Source organism: Choristoneura fumiferana, chromosome 28 (genome assembly GCF_025370935.1).
Source record: "Choristoneura fumiferana chromosome 28, NRCan_CFum_1, whole genome shotgun sequence".
NCBI lineage: Eukaryota > Metazoa > Arthropoda > Insecta > Lepidoptera > Tortricidae > Choristoneura > Choristoneura fumiferana.
The window spans coordinates 1,420,217-1,437,483 of NC_133499.1; the positions used below are offsets into that span (position 1 = coordinate 1,420,217).

A 17,267-nucleotide genomic window follows, 5' to 3' on the forward strand; every position below is an offset into this window, starting at 1 on the left:
TTTTATGATTTCTGTTTCATCACATGGATACAAGAACATCGTCGTATTACTGATGTTTATGCTAGGAGCGACGTGTTCTTTACAATTATAGTTATTTCTTGTTTGGTTTAAAAAATATTCGTTAAAAACAGTCGCTATTTCCTTCGAGTTCGTCATCACATGTTCTCCATTTTTTATTTTGAGAAGTTGATATGGTTTACACTTTCCAAGTCTCTTATTTTGAATCAAATCCCACGAAGCTTTGCATTTGTTTTTTGCATTATTTAGATACAAATTATTTTCTTTATTTTGAGAATTGCGTATACATCGTTTAAGTATTCTGCTGTAGTTATAGTATTGCAGTTTTGCTTCGCTGGATTTGATTTTATAAAATTTAAATCGTAGTTTCCGTTTTTCCAGACAAGACTTTCTGATTCCCTTAGTAATCCATCTTGTTTTTTTGTTTTTGCTTGACATTTTTATTATTCTTTGTGGAAAACATAAGTTGTAAAATAGTGTAAAAGTATTATGAAATTCCTCAAAAGCACAATTCAAATCAGATTCATCAAAAACGCTGCGCCAACCCAAGCTACTCAGACATTCACAAAATTTTGCGACATTATCCTGGCCAAAGTCTCTTTTTGTAATATACCAGTGTTCAATTTTATGGCTTTTATGTTCAATAGAATACGTCAGTGTTTGTCCCGTGTGATCAGAGAGGCCCAAGTTATGTACTTCTGCGACATCATTTGGTCCATTAGTAATGATGTGATCAATACAGGAGTTTAGTCTAGTCGGTTCTTTAATGTGTAAGTAACAATTATAATTTTGCACAATTCTTTGCAATTCCCGACTGTCTCTTGAGTCGATAAGTGTGTTTATATTAAAATCACCAGTTATAATAATTTTACAAGATTTCCGCTTATGAAATTTGTTCAAGATTGTCTCTAATTTGTTTAGGAATATATGCGTTTTATTGGGCTTAGGCACTCTGTACAGACATATTATGACACATTTATACTCTGGGATCTCAATACCACAACATTCGAAATTTTGCTCAGACTCTACCTCCGCAAGAAATGATATTTTTCTATATTCTATAGTAGTTTTACAAAATATTGCAACTCCTCCACGCTTCCTAGCCTGTCGTGAGTAGCATGAAGCAAGTTCGTAGCCATTAATAAACATATGTTTTTCGTCACCCGATTTGATAAAAGTTTCCGATAAACAAACCACATCAATATCAATTTTTTTATTACGAAATTCTAAAAGACAAACCTCTAGAACATCTTTTTTACTAACAAGGCCGGCAATGTTTTGATGGAATATTATAACATTATTCACGAAAGGAATCACCCGTGTCACCATGGCCCTCACAGACTGGCCATTGTGGCTCAGTCTGGGTAGCCCGGTCGGTACAACATTTCTGGTCTTTATGATTTACAGAACAATCAATGGTATTATAGTCTTCGGTATTACAGTCATATAATACATATGCAATGGTTTTAGTAATGCTTTGAAATATTGTTCTAATACCAAAATTATTGATCTCTCCCGTAGACTTGCTAAACATATCATAATCATACGATAAATCATGGTTAGAATCGTGTAAGAAGCAATATTCATTCTTCAGATTATCCAAATAAAGGATTTTATTAAATTTTTCTATTCTCCAGTTAAACATTGTACCTACATTGTATCTAAAAGTTGGTAAACATATAATAAAATTTGTATGATTTATATTTGACAAAGTTTCTTTTATTTCGTTTACTAAGTTAAAATAATTTTGTGTTTTCTTAAAATCATTTTCCCCTATAAAAAATATACAAAAATCATCTCTCGTGTAGTGCTCTACTTTCACATGAATGTTATACAATAGTTCGCTAATACCTGAATTCGGAGTTAAGAAATGGCATACCTGAAACTGATTAGAGAGTGCATGTTGTGCAGCATTTAGTATGTTGTTTTTCTTATTACTACTAATAATACAAAGTTTGTTACGTTTTTGATTTGTTTGTATCACATTATTATAAAATGCATTCGTTTCTAAATGCATTTCACCTACTTGTTCAGGTTCTGGGTTGAATAATGGTTGCTCTTCTTGTGTAAGAGTTGGGGGTTTTGTGCCAAAATTCACCAACGTCTTCATCATTGTCTCCGGGGGTTGCTTTTCGTGGACTGGGGTTGATGTTGCCGTATTTGATTTTTTTGATGCCTTTTTGCTGTGTTTCGGGGTAGATCTTCGATTAGGTGTTTCTTCAACGAGTAAACTTTTTAATGTTATTATTTGTCTTTCTAAATCAGCTTGGTTTCTTGATAATCGTGTAATTTCGGCATTCAAATTTAAAATTTCTTCATGTGCGCTATTGAGTTGGGTTTTAAGTACTTCGACAGTATCCTTAAGATCCGAAGCCTGCGAGGATTCTATGACATTAGGCATGCTTTGCACGCTGTTGTCTAGGGAGGAGTCTAATGATCCATCCAAAGAGCTATATGGTGTTTGTAATGACGACGTGCTAAGCTGGTCTGCGCGTTTTGTACGTACAGTTACGTTGTCTATACTTTTGTTTGGAGTACATTTTTTTTGCGCTTGTGTATTAAATTTTGGATTTTGAATTTCGGTTACGATTTCAGGATTCAACGGTACCATATAATTTGTCAGGGCAGTCCCTAAGCATCTGCTGCACTTCCAGGCATCTTTAGCCTTCACGGTCATCTGAAGAAAACGTTTCAGTGTAACATTAGTGCAGTTTAAGTGAATCGACAAACTGCATACGGAACACTTCATAAGTTCCTTGTTCATTATGTCTTGGGCGCATTTTGCGCACTTTTTTGTTGGTTTTTCAATTCTTTGTGATCCTTTTTTGTTCGAAGACATTATATATATTTAATTAGTTTTATAGTTTCTATTCTCAAAAAATATTTGGTCTTTTATATGTATTAATATTTCTTGTTGTTTACTGTACGCAAATTATTCTTTTATTTGTACTCGAGTTTATTCCATACAGAGCAGTATCAAAACGCAGCGCAGTGTCACAGTAATGAATACATCAACTGTCAGTGTCAGTTGAGTTGACTGACATGCGCGTGATATGCACCTTCAATCAGCTGGTTGCACTACCGTTATGTTTTCACAAAAAATAAGAGTTTGTTCGTTAGTTCCGTGGTTTAAATCAAAAAGTATTATTAACGGTTACGATGTTTCTCTTACCGATGTCCTGAATGAGTGATTTAAGTTATATTATAATTGTTTTCCAGTTGATAATGTAGTAAAGGTTTGTTGCTTCACTTTCTAGTGCACTGTGATTCACTTTTGGACAAGTTTACTATATTTAAATGATTAAAATTGCAATAAGGTCACAAGGCAAGTGTTTACATGGCCAGAGTTGCCAGTCTTTCCCCGGAAACGAAAACGCTTATCTGTCACGTCTAGCGAATAAAAGATATTGGAGACTAAAAATAGTCCTGGACATATATGGGTTAACAGTAGGATGCTAAACCTGGCCCCAACTTCACATTCATGCTTTTGAGATCACACTTACAGGCTGCGGTATCCTCTGAGGAGGCGGCGGGGGGTGCCAGGGCCGCGTGCGGATCTTCACCTTGGTGACTTCCGGCCACTGCCTCTTGAAGCGGGTGCGCCGCAGCATCGCGCGGTACTCCGCCTCCCTGCAGGAGAAAGGTTATAAGGAATGCGTCTCTCCACCGCCGCCCTTCATCATGATCATGAGTTGACGGCGCCGAACTAGCAGTAAAATAAGGAATACGCGTGGGGTTAGAATCACTTCGTATAAACAAAAAAGTAAAACAGACTCCAAAAAAAACTTCTCAAGAATTTCGTGGAACAGTTTTAGAAGAATCGCTGTTAGTTTAGCTGAAACTTTGGTTAACTACTTACATAATGTTTTGGTTACCGTCTGTTTGTAAGTCTGTCTGTCCGTATGTCACATGTATACTCAGCGGCACAAAATTTGGCCCACTCTTCATACAAAATTATCAATTACTTCATACATTTTTTCTAGACGACCAGATGGCCTAGTGGTTAGAGAACCTGACTACGAAGCTTGAGGTGCCGGTTCGATTCCCGCGTCGGGGCAGATATTTGTATGAAAAATACGAATGTTTGTTCTCGGGTCTTGGGTGTTTAATATGTATTTAAGTATGTATCTATGTATATAATTGTATTTATCCGTTGCTTAGTACCCATAACACAAGCTTTGCTAAGCTTACTTTGGGACAAGGTTAATTGGTGTGAATTGTCCCGTGATATTTATTTATTATGATATTTATTTGAGGGCCAGATTTTTTACCGCTCAGTATATTTTATTCAGAAACTATTAAGTGCTGTAAGTAATAATTCTTTTTTTGTAACGGGCACAGCTACTCTATACACTCACTCAGCTAGTATCTGCGAGTCTGTCTTGGGCAGCTCCTCCTCGGCCACGTCCTCCCCCTTCTTCCCCTTGCCCTTCTGGCCGCCGGCATCTTTCTTCTTTTTGTCGTCCGGCCCCGCGTCGCCGGACGGTGCCGCCGTTCTACACAAAATATAACGTAAATTCAATCAATTTGACGACCAGGGCCTCATTTCATAAAATTGGACAAGTCGACAATTGTCGGCAATTATGACAAAATGTCGGGTAGTCACGACAATTCTCGTTTCATATAAGTTGACATTTTTTTAATTGTAGACAGTAAAAACAGGGTAATTGACACTTTTTCTTAGGGCGTTTCAAAAACCGTCGTGTGACATGTCTTGTACTGAACTCCTGTCGTTGACAAGTAAATCATTGTCGACCATCGATAAGCTTATTGGATGACAGGAAGGTAGGTACCTACATAATTGTCAGTGACGGGCAAATTGGATAATAAGGATTATTTTAAAACAGCTACTCTCAATTATTAACATTTAAACATGATTAGTGAATATCAATTCGGTCAGATGCAAACATGGCGGATAAAAACTAGATGGCAATTTTAAATTTTCGGTATTTCAACTGTATGTATTTCAACCGATATGTATTTTAAATTTATACATTATAATAATCCCTCGAATTTAACATTTTAACTAAGTGGTTGCGACTTACTCCTTCACTCGACAGTTGTAATGTAACCCTGACACAGGGGAAGGCCCCCTGTCAAGAATTTGTTACAATTCGACAAGTTTGTCATTGTCTATTGACAAATTTGCGTTTTATAAAAGACAAATGTCGGAAAAATTACGACAAGTTGTCAAATTTTCTATGTCACTCGTAAACTTTTATGAAACGCAGAAATGTCAAACGTTGTGACAATTTGACAAACTTGTCGGTTATTCCGGTTACAAATATGTCAGATCCAAAAGTTTTATGAAACGTAAAATTATACAATTGTTGACTTGTCACCTATCACCTATCACTGACAATTGTAAGTTATATGAAATAGGGCCAGGCCCCTGAACTGGACCTGATAAAGAAGACCAAAGGTACCGGTACTCTTTTATAAAATAATATAACTATGCTGTGTTTGAGTTTAATTGAATCCTTGTGAGATGTAATGTACTTTGGCTACAAATCACTAAAAACCATGAACTTCAAAAACCTTGAAAATAATTTTCTATATACCAGTCTGAAGTCGGTGCCTCAGCACGAGCCAGCAGGAGTGATTGAAGCCCAATATACTTAAAGTGCGTAGGTGAGGTAGACGACTATTATAGTTCCACTTCATTTACCTCTCCTCGCACATCACATCTCTGATGGAAACAGCTAAGCTCTGCAGGTGGTAGAACCTTGTGCAAGGTCCGCCCGGATTGCTACCACCATCTTGCTCGCTAATAATGCCGTGAAGCAGCAGTGCTTGCACTGTTGTGTTTCGGCGTGGAGAGTAAGACAGCCGGTGAATTACTGGCACTTGAGGTATCCCATCTTAGGCCTCTTGCTTGGCAACGCATTGCAATACCCGTGGTGTGATCTTTTATCATCAGGAGACCCACTTGCTCATTTGCCAACCAGACGAATACTTAATAAAAAAAAAGCAGAGCGGGGTAAATGAAGTGTTTCTATGGATTCATAAAAAACACATTCGTCGCACGAAAACGCATGGAAACTGAGCCTAGAGGCCTGTACTGACTTGTCCTGCATCTCCGCCGGGTCCCGTTTGCGAAACACCTTGTCCTTCGGATAGTGCTCGCCCGCGTACCCGCTCGGTCCCTTAGACATCGTGCCCTCTCGCTCTGACCGTGAAGTTTAGAGCCTATAAGCAAACAGGCCTGTAGTTAGCCCATTAACAGAGAGCCGTGTAGTTCGCGGCGAGACCAGACGGAGGCGAGGCTAGGGCCAGGCAGGACAAGTGACAAACACTTCCGAGCTTCATATTTAGGCCATGCCAGTTCTGTACGGTACGGTCATTATCAAAAGTAGCCACATACCTTTGTACTTTGTCGTTTTAAACCAACGTAGGTACTTAATACCATACAAATTTGACAAAACGCACCTCCAACCCTATAGTGTGGGGTATCGTTGGATAGGTCTTTTAAAACCATTAGGGGTTTGCTAAGACGATTTTTCGATTCATTGAATTTTTTGCGAAATATTCAACTTTAAAGTGCCAATTTTCATAAAAATCGACCGTCCCCCCCCTCTAAAATCTAAACCGGTCGGTGAGTGGAAAAATTTGAAAATAATCAGGATGGTAGTAAGTAAGTATTTTTTCGTAATGGCAATGGAACCCAATTTTGGGCGTGTCCGACACGCTCTTGTTTGTTATTTTTTTGGAGTCAGTTTTACTTTTTTATTTTTTTTTATGTAGGTACTCTGCAGTCCTTTACGAACATGACATTGCTATTCAAATTGTACGTGGCACGAATATTATGTGCGGGACCCGGATAAGAGATGAAAAGACAAAAATAAGTTTTCCTCTTGCCCACTAAAATAATAAGGACAATTTAGTAACTGGGTAAAAACGTAGTTAATCGTTTTAATAAATCTAGCCATCTCTAATGTTTGCACAAAATCAAAAGGTGCGTATGCCAATGACTGCAAATCAAGTCTATCTAAAACATCAAAATGTAACTAGTGTTGTACCTACTATGGTAGCCCTGTAGGTACTTGCACCATAAATTAAGGGTTTTACTTTAAAATGTACACTAATATTATAAATGATAAAGCATGTTTCTGTCAGTCTGTCCGTCTGTTACCTCCTCATGCTAAGAACGCAAAACCTATTTAGATTAATACTTATCATAAATCTTTTTTTGACCATGATATATTTATCGACATGGACTTTTGGATTCCTTATGTTTGACGGGTTGTTTACTTGCAATTTGTTGCTTGGCGTGGGTGGCAACCTATTGTTTGTTTGACGTGGCTGCGAAGAGGTTAAAAGACCTATCCAACGATACCCCACACTATAGGGTTAGTCGAGAAAAAAAAACACCCCCACTTTACGTCTATGGGAGGTACCCTAAAAAAATTGTTTGGACCGTTGACATAGCATTGATAGTCCCTGAGCAAAGCCGCGACGGAAGACAGACAGACAGACAGACATGGCGAAACTATAACGGTTCCGTTTTTGCCATTTTGGCTCCGGAACCCTAAAAACCGCGTTCAAACTTAACTAGGTACTGATGAGATCAGAAATACTGTAGGTGGGGCAGTAACTTTACATTACTTTTTAAATACTTAGGGGCTGTTTCACCATCCATTGATTAGTGTTAACTGGCGGTTAGGTGTGATGCCGTCTCTATTTGTTTTGTTCGAATAGACGGAGACGGCATCACATTTAATCGTCGGTTAACGCTAATCAATGGATGGTGAAACAGCCCCTTAATAAGTGTAACAATATATCACTTAAGCTCAGCAGGGCTCCTACGAAACCCGAAACTCGAAGTTCTTGTCGTGCGGTCCTTCTGACACTTATACTATTTAATACGAGAGCGAGAAGGACGGTACGATACGAACTTCGAGTTTCGAGTGACGGAGTAGGCCTTCAGTGCGACGTTTTTGGAAAATTACAAACATTTAACGGTTCCGTCGCGATTATTATAAGCAATTTCTTATTCTGTTTTATAAGTAAGAAACGGTTCGACTAGTTTCGATCTTTTCGGTTTTATTTTTCAAAACTGAGTACGTTCACGAAGGTGGCGCCCCCGCATTAACTGACTTATAATACAATTGTGAGTTGATTGACATGTTTTATTTGTATAATGTACCTATAGTATGTATGATACCATTAATTTTCGCATTAATGGACCACATTGACGCATCATGGAAATACAAACAGAACAGACTATGTGTGAAAGAGAAACTCACTTCTTCTTGTCCGCCATTTTTCTCCGGAGATTGAATCAGCGTGACTCCTTATGGCATTTATTTCGTTCGTGGCATCAAAATTGAATTTTCTTTATGTAGTTTGCTGAAAAATACCAAAATTATATAAATATCAATCATTGTTATCATCCCATCTAATATACGTCCCACTCCTGGGCATAGGCCCTCAGAATGAGATGGTTTGGATCGTATTTCCCACGCGTGCAAAAAGCGGTTTGAGAACTTCACACGCCATTGAATTGCATCGCTGGTTTGTGCAGGTTTCCTCACGATGTTTTCCGTTACCAAAAAATATCAACTGAGAATCCGAATAAAACGGGTGCGCCAAAGTTGCATAATTTTTCAACCCCGATTATTGAACTCCGAAAATGTTTGTCATACAATTTTCTGTCATAATACTCACTATTAATACTTAGCCACTATTACTACCGATCATAACTCCGAAACATTTAAACCATAATGACAGTTGTCATAAATATCTCTTGTACTCCTTTTTTTGTCACTGTTTTTTTAAGCATATTGTTTTGTACTCATAAAACTCCCTTATCATATATATTTAAAGCAGACTTATTTGTAGCTATAAGCTTTCACTGTTATACAGTTTATGACCTGAGTTGCTTTCGTTTAGTGAAAAAAAATGTGATAAAATAAGTATTTCGATGACAACGCCATCAATGGGCGAAGCAATTACCATCTGTTGTATGGTATTACTGCAGACATTATTTAACCACAATAGATGTAAGTAACAAAGATAACACAATTCGTCAGCAAATCAATTTTATATGAATTTTACCCTCAATCGTCTTGTAATTTTTAGTAGATGTCAGAAATGTAGGTTAGGTTAAGTTAAAACTGCGACCCCCTCAAAACCGTATTGCTACCAGTAAAGTAGGTTAGGTTAGGTTAGAACTGCGACCACTACAGAACCAAACTGCCACCAGTAAAGTAGGATAATCACAATTTAAGTTTTAAGTTTAAAAATACTCTATCGATATTTAAATGTTATGATTAACAAGTTTATTGAAATTGATGATTATGAATGAAAGAAATATGAAAACCAGCATTATGAGTGAAAACATATCTTAGTGACAACGTTATGAATTACGATATTCTGATAATTGACCATTATGACCTCAGTTGGTAGTAGTACAAATTTATGACAAATAAAATTATGAAGTAAAAAATTCGGAAGAGTGATGATTCTGGCTACAAATCGGTAGCAGGAAAAAAAATCGGAGGATCGATTTTATGCGAGTCAATATGGACCCGAATAAAACACATTAAACCTAAACTTGGCAAGTTGAGACAAGTGTACTGAATTCAAGCCTCGTTGGATTCTTGTAGAGCCAACAAAATTAACTTAAAAAAAATCCAAAAAGATGATCGAAAATTATGTATCTTATAAGATACACTGCCAAGTTAAGGGTAAAAAAAACTAAATATAAGGGTAGTTGACTACGGAACCCTAAAAAAATGGGACTGGGCGGGGGCGGGTCACGTCTGCCGCATGAAACCGGATCGCTGGGCCAAAGATTACTAAGGACCCCATACACAGTACGATTTGTCTGTACGATCCGTCGCTTCAGACCGATCGAAACTACGTATCGATAGTGTACCATCAGCCAAATATGTGTCTACACCCTAAAGCTGATTAATCGTTTGCATGCCATAAAACAATAATGCCAATAGACGTGTCTGTCAACTTGAAAGTTCAACTTTAGCGACATATTCATTTGATAGGAACTTGTTTAAAAATTGGTAGACACTTATTTGCTGATGGTACCTATGTCATGATCGTTAACGATTTACTTCATCGAAGAAGATGTCGGAGATCGCAACAAAATCCTATGCAATCATGAATATCGTAACGATGAATCGACAGCGTACGGCTCTTTACGATCAATCGTCACGATTTTCATCAGATCGATCGATCGTACAGACGAATAGTACCGTATATGGGGCCCTTTAGATCTCTATTGTAGCCTCCCCCCCTAAAGCACTGGGTTCCAAGCGACGGGCACCGGAGCAGGCCCTATACTCCGAAGTGCAAAAACTCGAACTTCGTATGTTATCGTCCCGAGTGTGAGAGGGACGGTACGATACGAACTTCGATTTGGAGATGGCGGGACGATTTGGGCCGTATTTTTTTTATACTACTGGATGGCAAACGAGCACGTGGGTCTCCTGATGGTAAGAGATCATCACCGCCCACAAACATCTGCAACACCAGGGGTATTGCAGACGCGTTGCCAACCTAGAGGCCTAAGATGGGATACCTCACGTGCCAGTAATTTCACCGGCTGTCTTACTCTCCACGCCGAAACACAACAGTGCAAGCACTGCTGCTTCACGGCAGGATTAGCGGGCAAGATGGTGGTAGCAATCCGGGCGGACCTCACACAAGATCCTACCTGCCAAACATACTGGCAAGATTTGGCTAAAAGTAGAGATAAGTGGAAGAAAAAAGGGGGAGGCTTTTGCACACAGCTTTGGCTTTTTTTTGGGCAGTGGGACACACTACAAGCTAAGTAAAAAAAAAACATTAATCGGTTTCACTACTTACTTTTGTATTTATCTTGATTTTTTTTTCTTTTTTTTTACATTTATTTTATTTTATAACATCACATCTTCTGAAGCACGGCCATTGGTTTTTTATATCTTTCACATTTGTTTGAGTTTGACAGGGAATTGTCAGTTTTGAATTAGTTTTCGTAATTTTGTAGCAAGGATTAAGCGAAAAGTTTATCACTTCCATAGATTAAGCTGGCTGCAAAGAGTATAAGTACCTATGTGCTGGCTGACTAAAACCAAAGAGAATATAACCACTACACTTGGAACAATGGACCAAACTGTTGTATATTATAAGATTTCTTTATTTGTAGTTTATTTTCAACAGACTTCAAAAAAAGGAGGAGGTTATCAGGTTATCAATTCGGCTGTATTTTTTTAAGGGTTCCGTACCTCGAACGGAAAAAACGGAACCCTTATTAAGATCACTTTGTTGTCCGTCCGTCCGTCTGTCAATGACCCTTTTTCTCAGGAACGCGTGAAGGTATATCAAGCTGAAATTTATATCAAATACTCAGGTCTACTGTCCCTTGGAGCTGTAAAAAATCAAACTTCTAAATCAACGCAATCAAAAGATACAGTGCTGTTTATGCCGCAAATTTTCGAAACTTGCAAGGGAATCAAAACCTACAGGGTACTATCAGCCAAATAAGTGGTCTATCAATTTTTAAACATGTTCCTATCAAATGAATATGTCGCTAAAGTCGAACTTTTAAGTTGACAGACACGTTTATTGGCATTATTGTTTTATGACATGCAAACGATTACCAACTTTAGAGTGGTAGACCACATATTTCACTTCACTTCCCGTGAACTCAGATCGTGAATTTGGTACGAAGCAACGTCTTATAGCACAGATAGGTAAAGGAAAAATTGCGAAAACCGTAAAATTTTAGTTACATCATATAATAAAAATATTTATACGGAACCCTCGGTGCGCGAGTCCGACTTGCACTTGACCGGTTTTTTATCATCGTTATTGTTATTATTTTTTATGTTTGTTACCTTAGAACTCCGTCATTTGTGAACCGATTTGAAAAAATTTTTTTTCGTTCGTAGAAAAACCTTCAATTACGTCCCATAAGCACCGAATCAGGATCTGATAATTGGATCCTAAGGAAGGAGTAAGGAGTTTGACGTTGTCATGGGGATTAGTACCTATAGAGAAACATGGGGGTTTGTTTGTTTGTTTATACTTTACCACAGATATGATGTGTACTTTATACTCTTTATTGAACAAAAGGAAAAACAAAAAGGTGGAGGTTTGCGCTAGTGTCGCCCCCTGCTCAGAGCTTTGCCTAATATGCCCCATTAGTGAATAAATTTCTTCTTTTTTCTCTTTCATTTCAATTAAACAACGAAATAGTAAACAATGTTTATTATTAAATATTTAATTAAACAACGAAACTTATACAACGCTATATGTAAATAAATTAAATAAGATAATTATTAACGACATAAACCATACATGGTTACAAAACCATTTAAGCATTTAGCCATTCAAACCATAAAGTATAAAAAAAAACCTTTTAACCTAATGCGATGACAATTTTAACCTTTTGGCCGGTTAATGGTATGATTATAGCTTTACAATTTTTAGCCGCTCCAACGACAAACAATAAAATTAAATTAAATATACAAGGCTAGTTATTGCTCAACCTTAATAATAATGACAATCTACGGTGGTACGGTACCCTCCATCTGTGGTTTTGATTCGCAATTGACTTGTTGTTTTAAATGAAAATAGGACAACTACTACACTAGTAATTACCACTATATCTTGTATATTTTTATTAAAAAGAGTAGTTTATGCGACTGTTACATAAAAGACGCAGTAAAAAACGTGTGTGGCTAATTAATCAAGTAACAATTTAATTACAATGTGACATAGTCATGCATGTTTTATGGCGCCATAATTTTAAAAAAAATGCGTTAGGAAAAAGACAGTTCAAGATTGTGTAGTCATTTCTATTGCTAAAAACCGAAATATAGGCATGCCACAAATATCGAAATTTGTTACCTACGTCAATTTCTCGTCATCTCCTTCTGCTCCGAATCGTCTCGCTTTGCTCGCTCGCATAAATCAAATGTTTGTTTGCATTTGGTAGGCATGATATTATACCACCTAATATTAAATTAGAGTGTTTCGATTAAATGTATTGTCGTAGAAACGTATTATCAAGTATAGTAACACTGGTAAAACGATTTTCTGTGTTATAAGAATTTTAGGAGCTGAAACTTACAATGAACCAAAATTATAGCAAAGGCGATTCGATGAACGACTATGTCGATATACAAAAAAAAATTATGAAGTGAAATTCGATGCGTTGATTCTAGTGTAAAAGGTAATTCATGCAATTGTATGACCGATGAGTCGAAGTTCGATAGGTACCTAAATGAAGTGTTAACAAAATTCTGCGAATATTGTTATGGGAAACGATAATCGATGAAACAATTTTCGATAAATTGTTGGATTAGTAACATAATGCTCGAGGATTGTCGAAAAACTCCAAACATGTTGCATGCTGTCTTAATTCAGGATATATTTGTATGCAAATTGCAACTTTTCTCAATTAATAAAGCCTCATATTCTGTTCCAATTTAACGTAAGTGTTCCGAGGTTAACATACATCAACAGAAATATTAACCTTTTGATAACATGTCATAAATACAAAAAAGGTTAAAAGTTTAATACTATTTCTTGTGCTTTTCTCAGATGTGTAATTGTGTATTTATTGCGAGAAATCTTGCTCAAAAGCCCTTGATTCAGGCAATTGTATATCGACATTACTTTAAGAAAAGGTCGTAAGTACTTAAAAATCGATGTTTTTTTTAAAGTGAACTTAATAACATAATTTTAAGGGTCAATTTGGCTAACGCAATTTGAGGTACGAGAATTTTTCAAAGTAGTGACTATTCGCAGATTGAGTTGATTTTAAAAATGTTAATATTCCATTCGTACAAACGAAACTAATTGTCGGACTCATAATATTAAAGCGCAAATAAGGGTCAATTTTAAATTTTAAAAAAATGACACTATAGGCTTACCCCATAATGGCACACGTAAGTCGAAATTTCTTAAGGTAAAAATGCAATATTAAACACACCTATGATACCAAAAATAAGGTTTTTATTGTGCAGTTTACATTTTATACAATTGCTTTTTAGTCATTTTTTTAAGAAAGTCTCTTGTCGTTTAGACTACACAACAAATGAAAAAAACTCGATATGTCATGTAATGTGGCGTAGACATCGCAGATTTGGTAGTAGATGCAAACTAATTTCAATGTATGCTTTACTTTACAATACAGATGCAGTGAATAATGTTTTGCCAGCATATTTTGTCGGAAAAGTTCGCATTTATCTTGATCTCTCAACTAGCTTACTGAAGTTTACTGATGCTAATTGAGGAAGAAGGATAAATACGAACTTATATGACAAAATACGATGGGAAAACATTATTCACCAGATCCGTACTAAATTGACAGCACATATGATAATTGATAACCTTAAGAAGACAATTGAGTCGCTTAACTTCAAACTCGGGTAAATCCAATCTTTCGTTTTTTAACATTCTTGGTATAAATTAACCCCCTTATTCATAAAACTTAACAAGCCTATGTTAACTAACAAATGCTTTGTCCCTTTCTAACAAATACAAATGTCGAAGTGACAGATAAGGACAAACGAATTTTAGCGGCATTTTAACTAAAATAGGTTTGATTGTCGTTTATGAATAAGGGGGTTAAAGGATAAAAAATAGTTTTGTTACAATTTTATCGATTAAGTATAATTCCGTGCGGTTTTTCAGAAAAATACAGTTAAAATAATAATATTTTATCAAAATTAGATAAATCCACATGGCAGCTTTTTTCAAATGTAGGTAAGTCCATCCAAGCCAATAAGCGAAAGAAGTTCGTTCAACATGGCTGTCAGTATTTTATCATCTAGATAAATCCAGGTCTGTTGAATCAAAATTATACAAATCTACACTGAGTTTTTTCAAATATAGATAAATTGCAATCGATTATATCAAATGAAGGTAAATCCAATCAAAATTTTATTTTTTGTATAGAATGGATGGTTATGCTAAATTTGCCGAACAGGGTCGATTTCTTTAATGCTTTAGCCATAATAAAACAATACTGCCTTTCAAATCACCCAAACGGTTACAGTAGATTTACCGGAGTTTGAAGTTAAGCGACTCAATTATTCTCTCGCACTATGAGACAGCGATAGCACGATAGAAATAGGAAAGAAATATGTAGTACTAGATGAAAACCCGGCTTCGCTCGGGTAAAATGTTAGACTCATAATAACATGTTTGAAAAACATTTTTTGCCAGTGTAAAGACTGCCGTACCAACTTATCGAAAAATCTGACGTATATTCCCAGCCTTAATATTATCACAAACGTACTTTCACAGCTAACCTACGTATCGGTATTTCTCTAGTAGATATTTCTCCTAAATCTTACTTGCCCAAATAACTATGATGTCTCTGTCTCATAATCAAAGAAATTAGACCTAAAGGGCCCCATATACGGAACGATTCGTCTGTACGATCGATCTGATGAAAATCGACGAATCGTACCGTGTGCGGGACCCTTAAAAGGTCACAATGGAGAACGAAATGCAAACCTGTGACACCTGTGACACGTGATAACGTGACACTAACGCCACTTTGATGTGATGACTTTGACATGTTTACTTCGCAACGCCATTATATACTTAGTAATTTATTCAAGTCTATCTTGAAAATACTCGATAATCCAAATTTTCCGCCTACAAGTTGTCGACTCGGATTGACTAATTTTTTACGCTCTTCAATTTGATGTGCATTTCGTTCGAGTCTACCGTACCCCTTGACGAAATTATTAATATAGATTATTGTAAAAGTTTTCTCGTCGCTTTGGTCACAAACTCTGAAATGTCTACCAGCCCTCGGAATACAATTCCAATTCGAAATGGCCAAGTCTTTGTTACTCCAAGAAACATTTGGTAAAAGTTAAAATTTGTACCACAAAAATGCTGCCACCTTTATAATATCAATAAATAAACGTCACCGTAAACGGAACACACAAACCATACATCCTATAAAAGTATAGACACTTATCATTCATCGATTGACATAATACCGTCAAGGTAAACGGCATCAAAGCACCAATAGTTTGTGATTAACTATTTTGAAATTAACTTCATTTGACTTTTTGAATGTTTCCTTAAATTTAACGGAAAAAAAAAACACTGGTTCCAGCATTAACTGAGCCAAAAACACTAATTTCGTATTACGTTTAAAATTTACCCTTGTATTATTATACAAATTATGACAAGTCGTTCATTTTACGTCATACACGTTTTAGCATCTCCCCATTCAATTATTTTTATGTCATAATTTATTAATAACAAGTTATTGCAACAAGGTTTATTTAAATAAATCCGAAATATTTCACCGGATAATTGGGTTCGTTTGACTCACTCACAACAAGATATTACTGCGGGTTTCTGTGACGGTGGGGCTACTACGAAATTCGAAAATCGAAGGTCGTATCGTACCGTCTCTTTCACTCTCGTATTGAATAACATAAGCGTGAGCGGGACGGCAAGAGATGAAGTTCGAATTTAGCACTTCGTAATAAAGGGCCAGGCTATTTGGCGCTAGCATCGTGGGGTCCGTTTTAGCCTACCCAACAAAGACCAAAAATTGCCTCTCATGGGAAAAAACTCGTGTACCATCAGCCAAATAAGTGGTCTATCAATTTTTTAAACAAGTTCCTATCAAATGAATATGTCGCTAAAGTCGAACTTTCAAGTTGACAGACACGTCTATTGGCATTATTGCTTTATGACATGTAAACGATTATCAACTTTACGGTGGTAGACCGCATATTTGGCTGATGGTACCTATAAACGAATTTTGGCATAGTTGTAGGGAATGGTGTTTTTAAGTAGGATAGTCACATTACAAGAGCGAGCGAGACGCACATATCAATGAGGGTTTCACAGAGGTGAAATATCGCTAGATGGCGTTAGTATCGAGGTCCGTTTGACGTTTGCTCGTGATTGGTTAAAAAACTAAATGAGCCAATCGCAAGCAAACATCAAACGGACCGATACTAACGCCATCTAGCGATATTTCACCTGTCAAACCATTTCGACCGCTTACTTTCTCAACCTGGTATCTGCCACATTAAGGAGCGACCACACCGCTGCTTAAAAAACGGCGACGGTACAGCATCCCAGTGAGAAGGGCATGCGATAAAATCGTGACACTTACGGCACGTCACTGCGATCCCGTGCCGTCTCCGTATTTTGAGCAGCGGTGTGGCTGCTCCTTTAAATTGCTGTAGAATCATATATTTATGTTAAGTATGGTAGTGTTGATTTGTTGTGTACAATTCAGGTGGCTACGAATTTGA

The 17,267-nt window shown here is 36.8% G+C and overlaps 1 protein-coding gene across 2 annotated transcripts in view; it reads right to left on the minus strand.

The window, feature by feature from the left end:
• The window catches only part of LOC141443873 (uncharacterized), a 55,273-nt gene extending 44,277 nt beyond the window's left edge, over window positions 1-10,996 (minus strand). Inside the window, exons 1-5 of one of the 2 annotated variants that reach the window (XM_074109235.1) lie at window positions 10,846-10,996; window positions 8,265-8,367; window positions 6,085-6,207; window positions 4,377-4,514; window positions 3,522-3,648 (exon numbers count right to left, since the gene is read on the minus strand). In XM_074109235.1, the coding sequence (XP_073965336.1) occupies window positions 3,522-3,648; window positions 4,377-4,514; window positions 6,085-6,173 (354 nt within the window). In that variant the 5' untranslated portion in view covers window positions 6,174-6,207; window positions 8,265-8,367; window positions 10,846-10,996. The remainder of the gene's footprint in view (window positions 1-3,521; window positions 3,649-4,376; window positions 4,515-6,084; window positions 6,208-8,264; window positions 8,368-10,845) is intronic. The other variant, XM_074109236.1, reaches the window with a different exon arrangement.
• Between the last annotated feature and the right edge of the window lie 6,271 nt (window positions 10,997-17,267).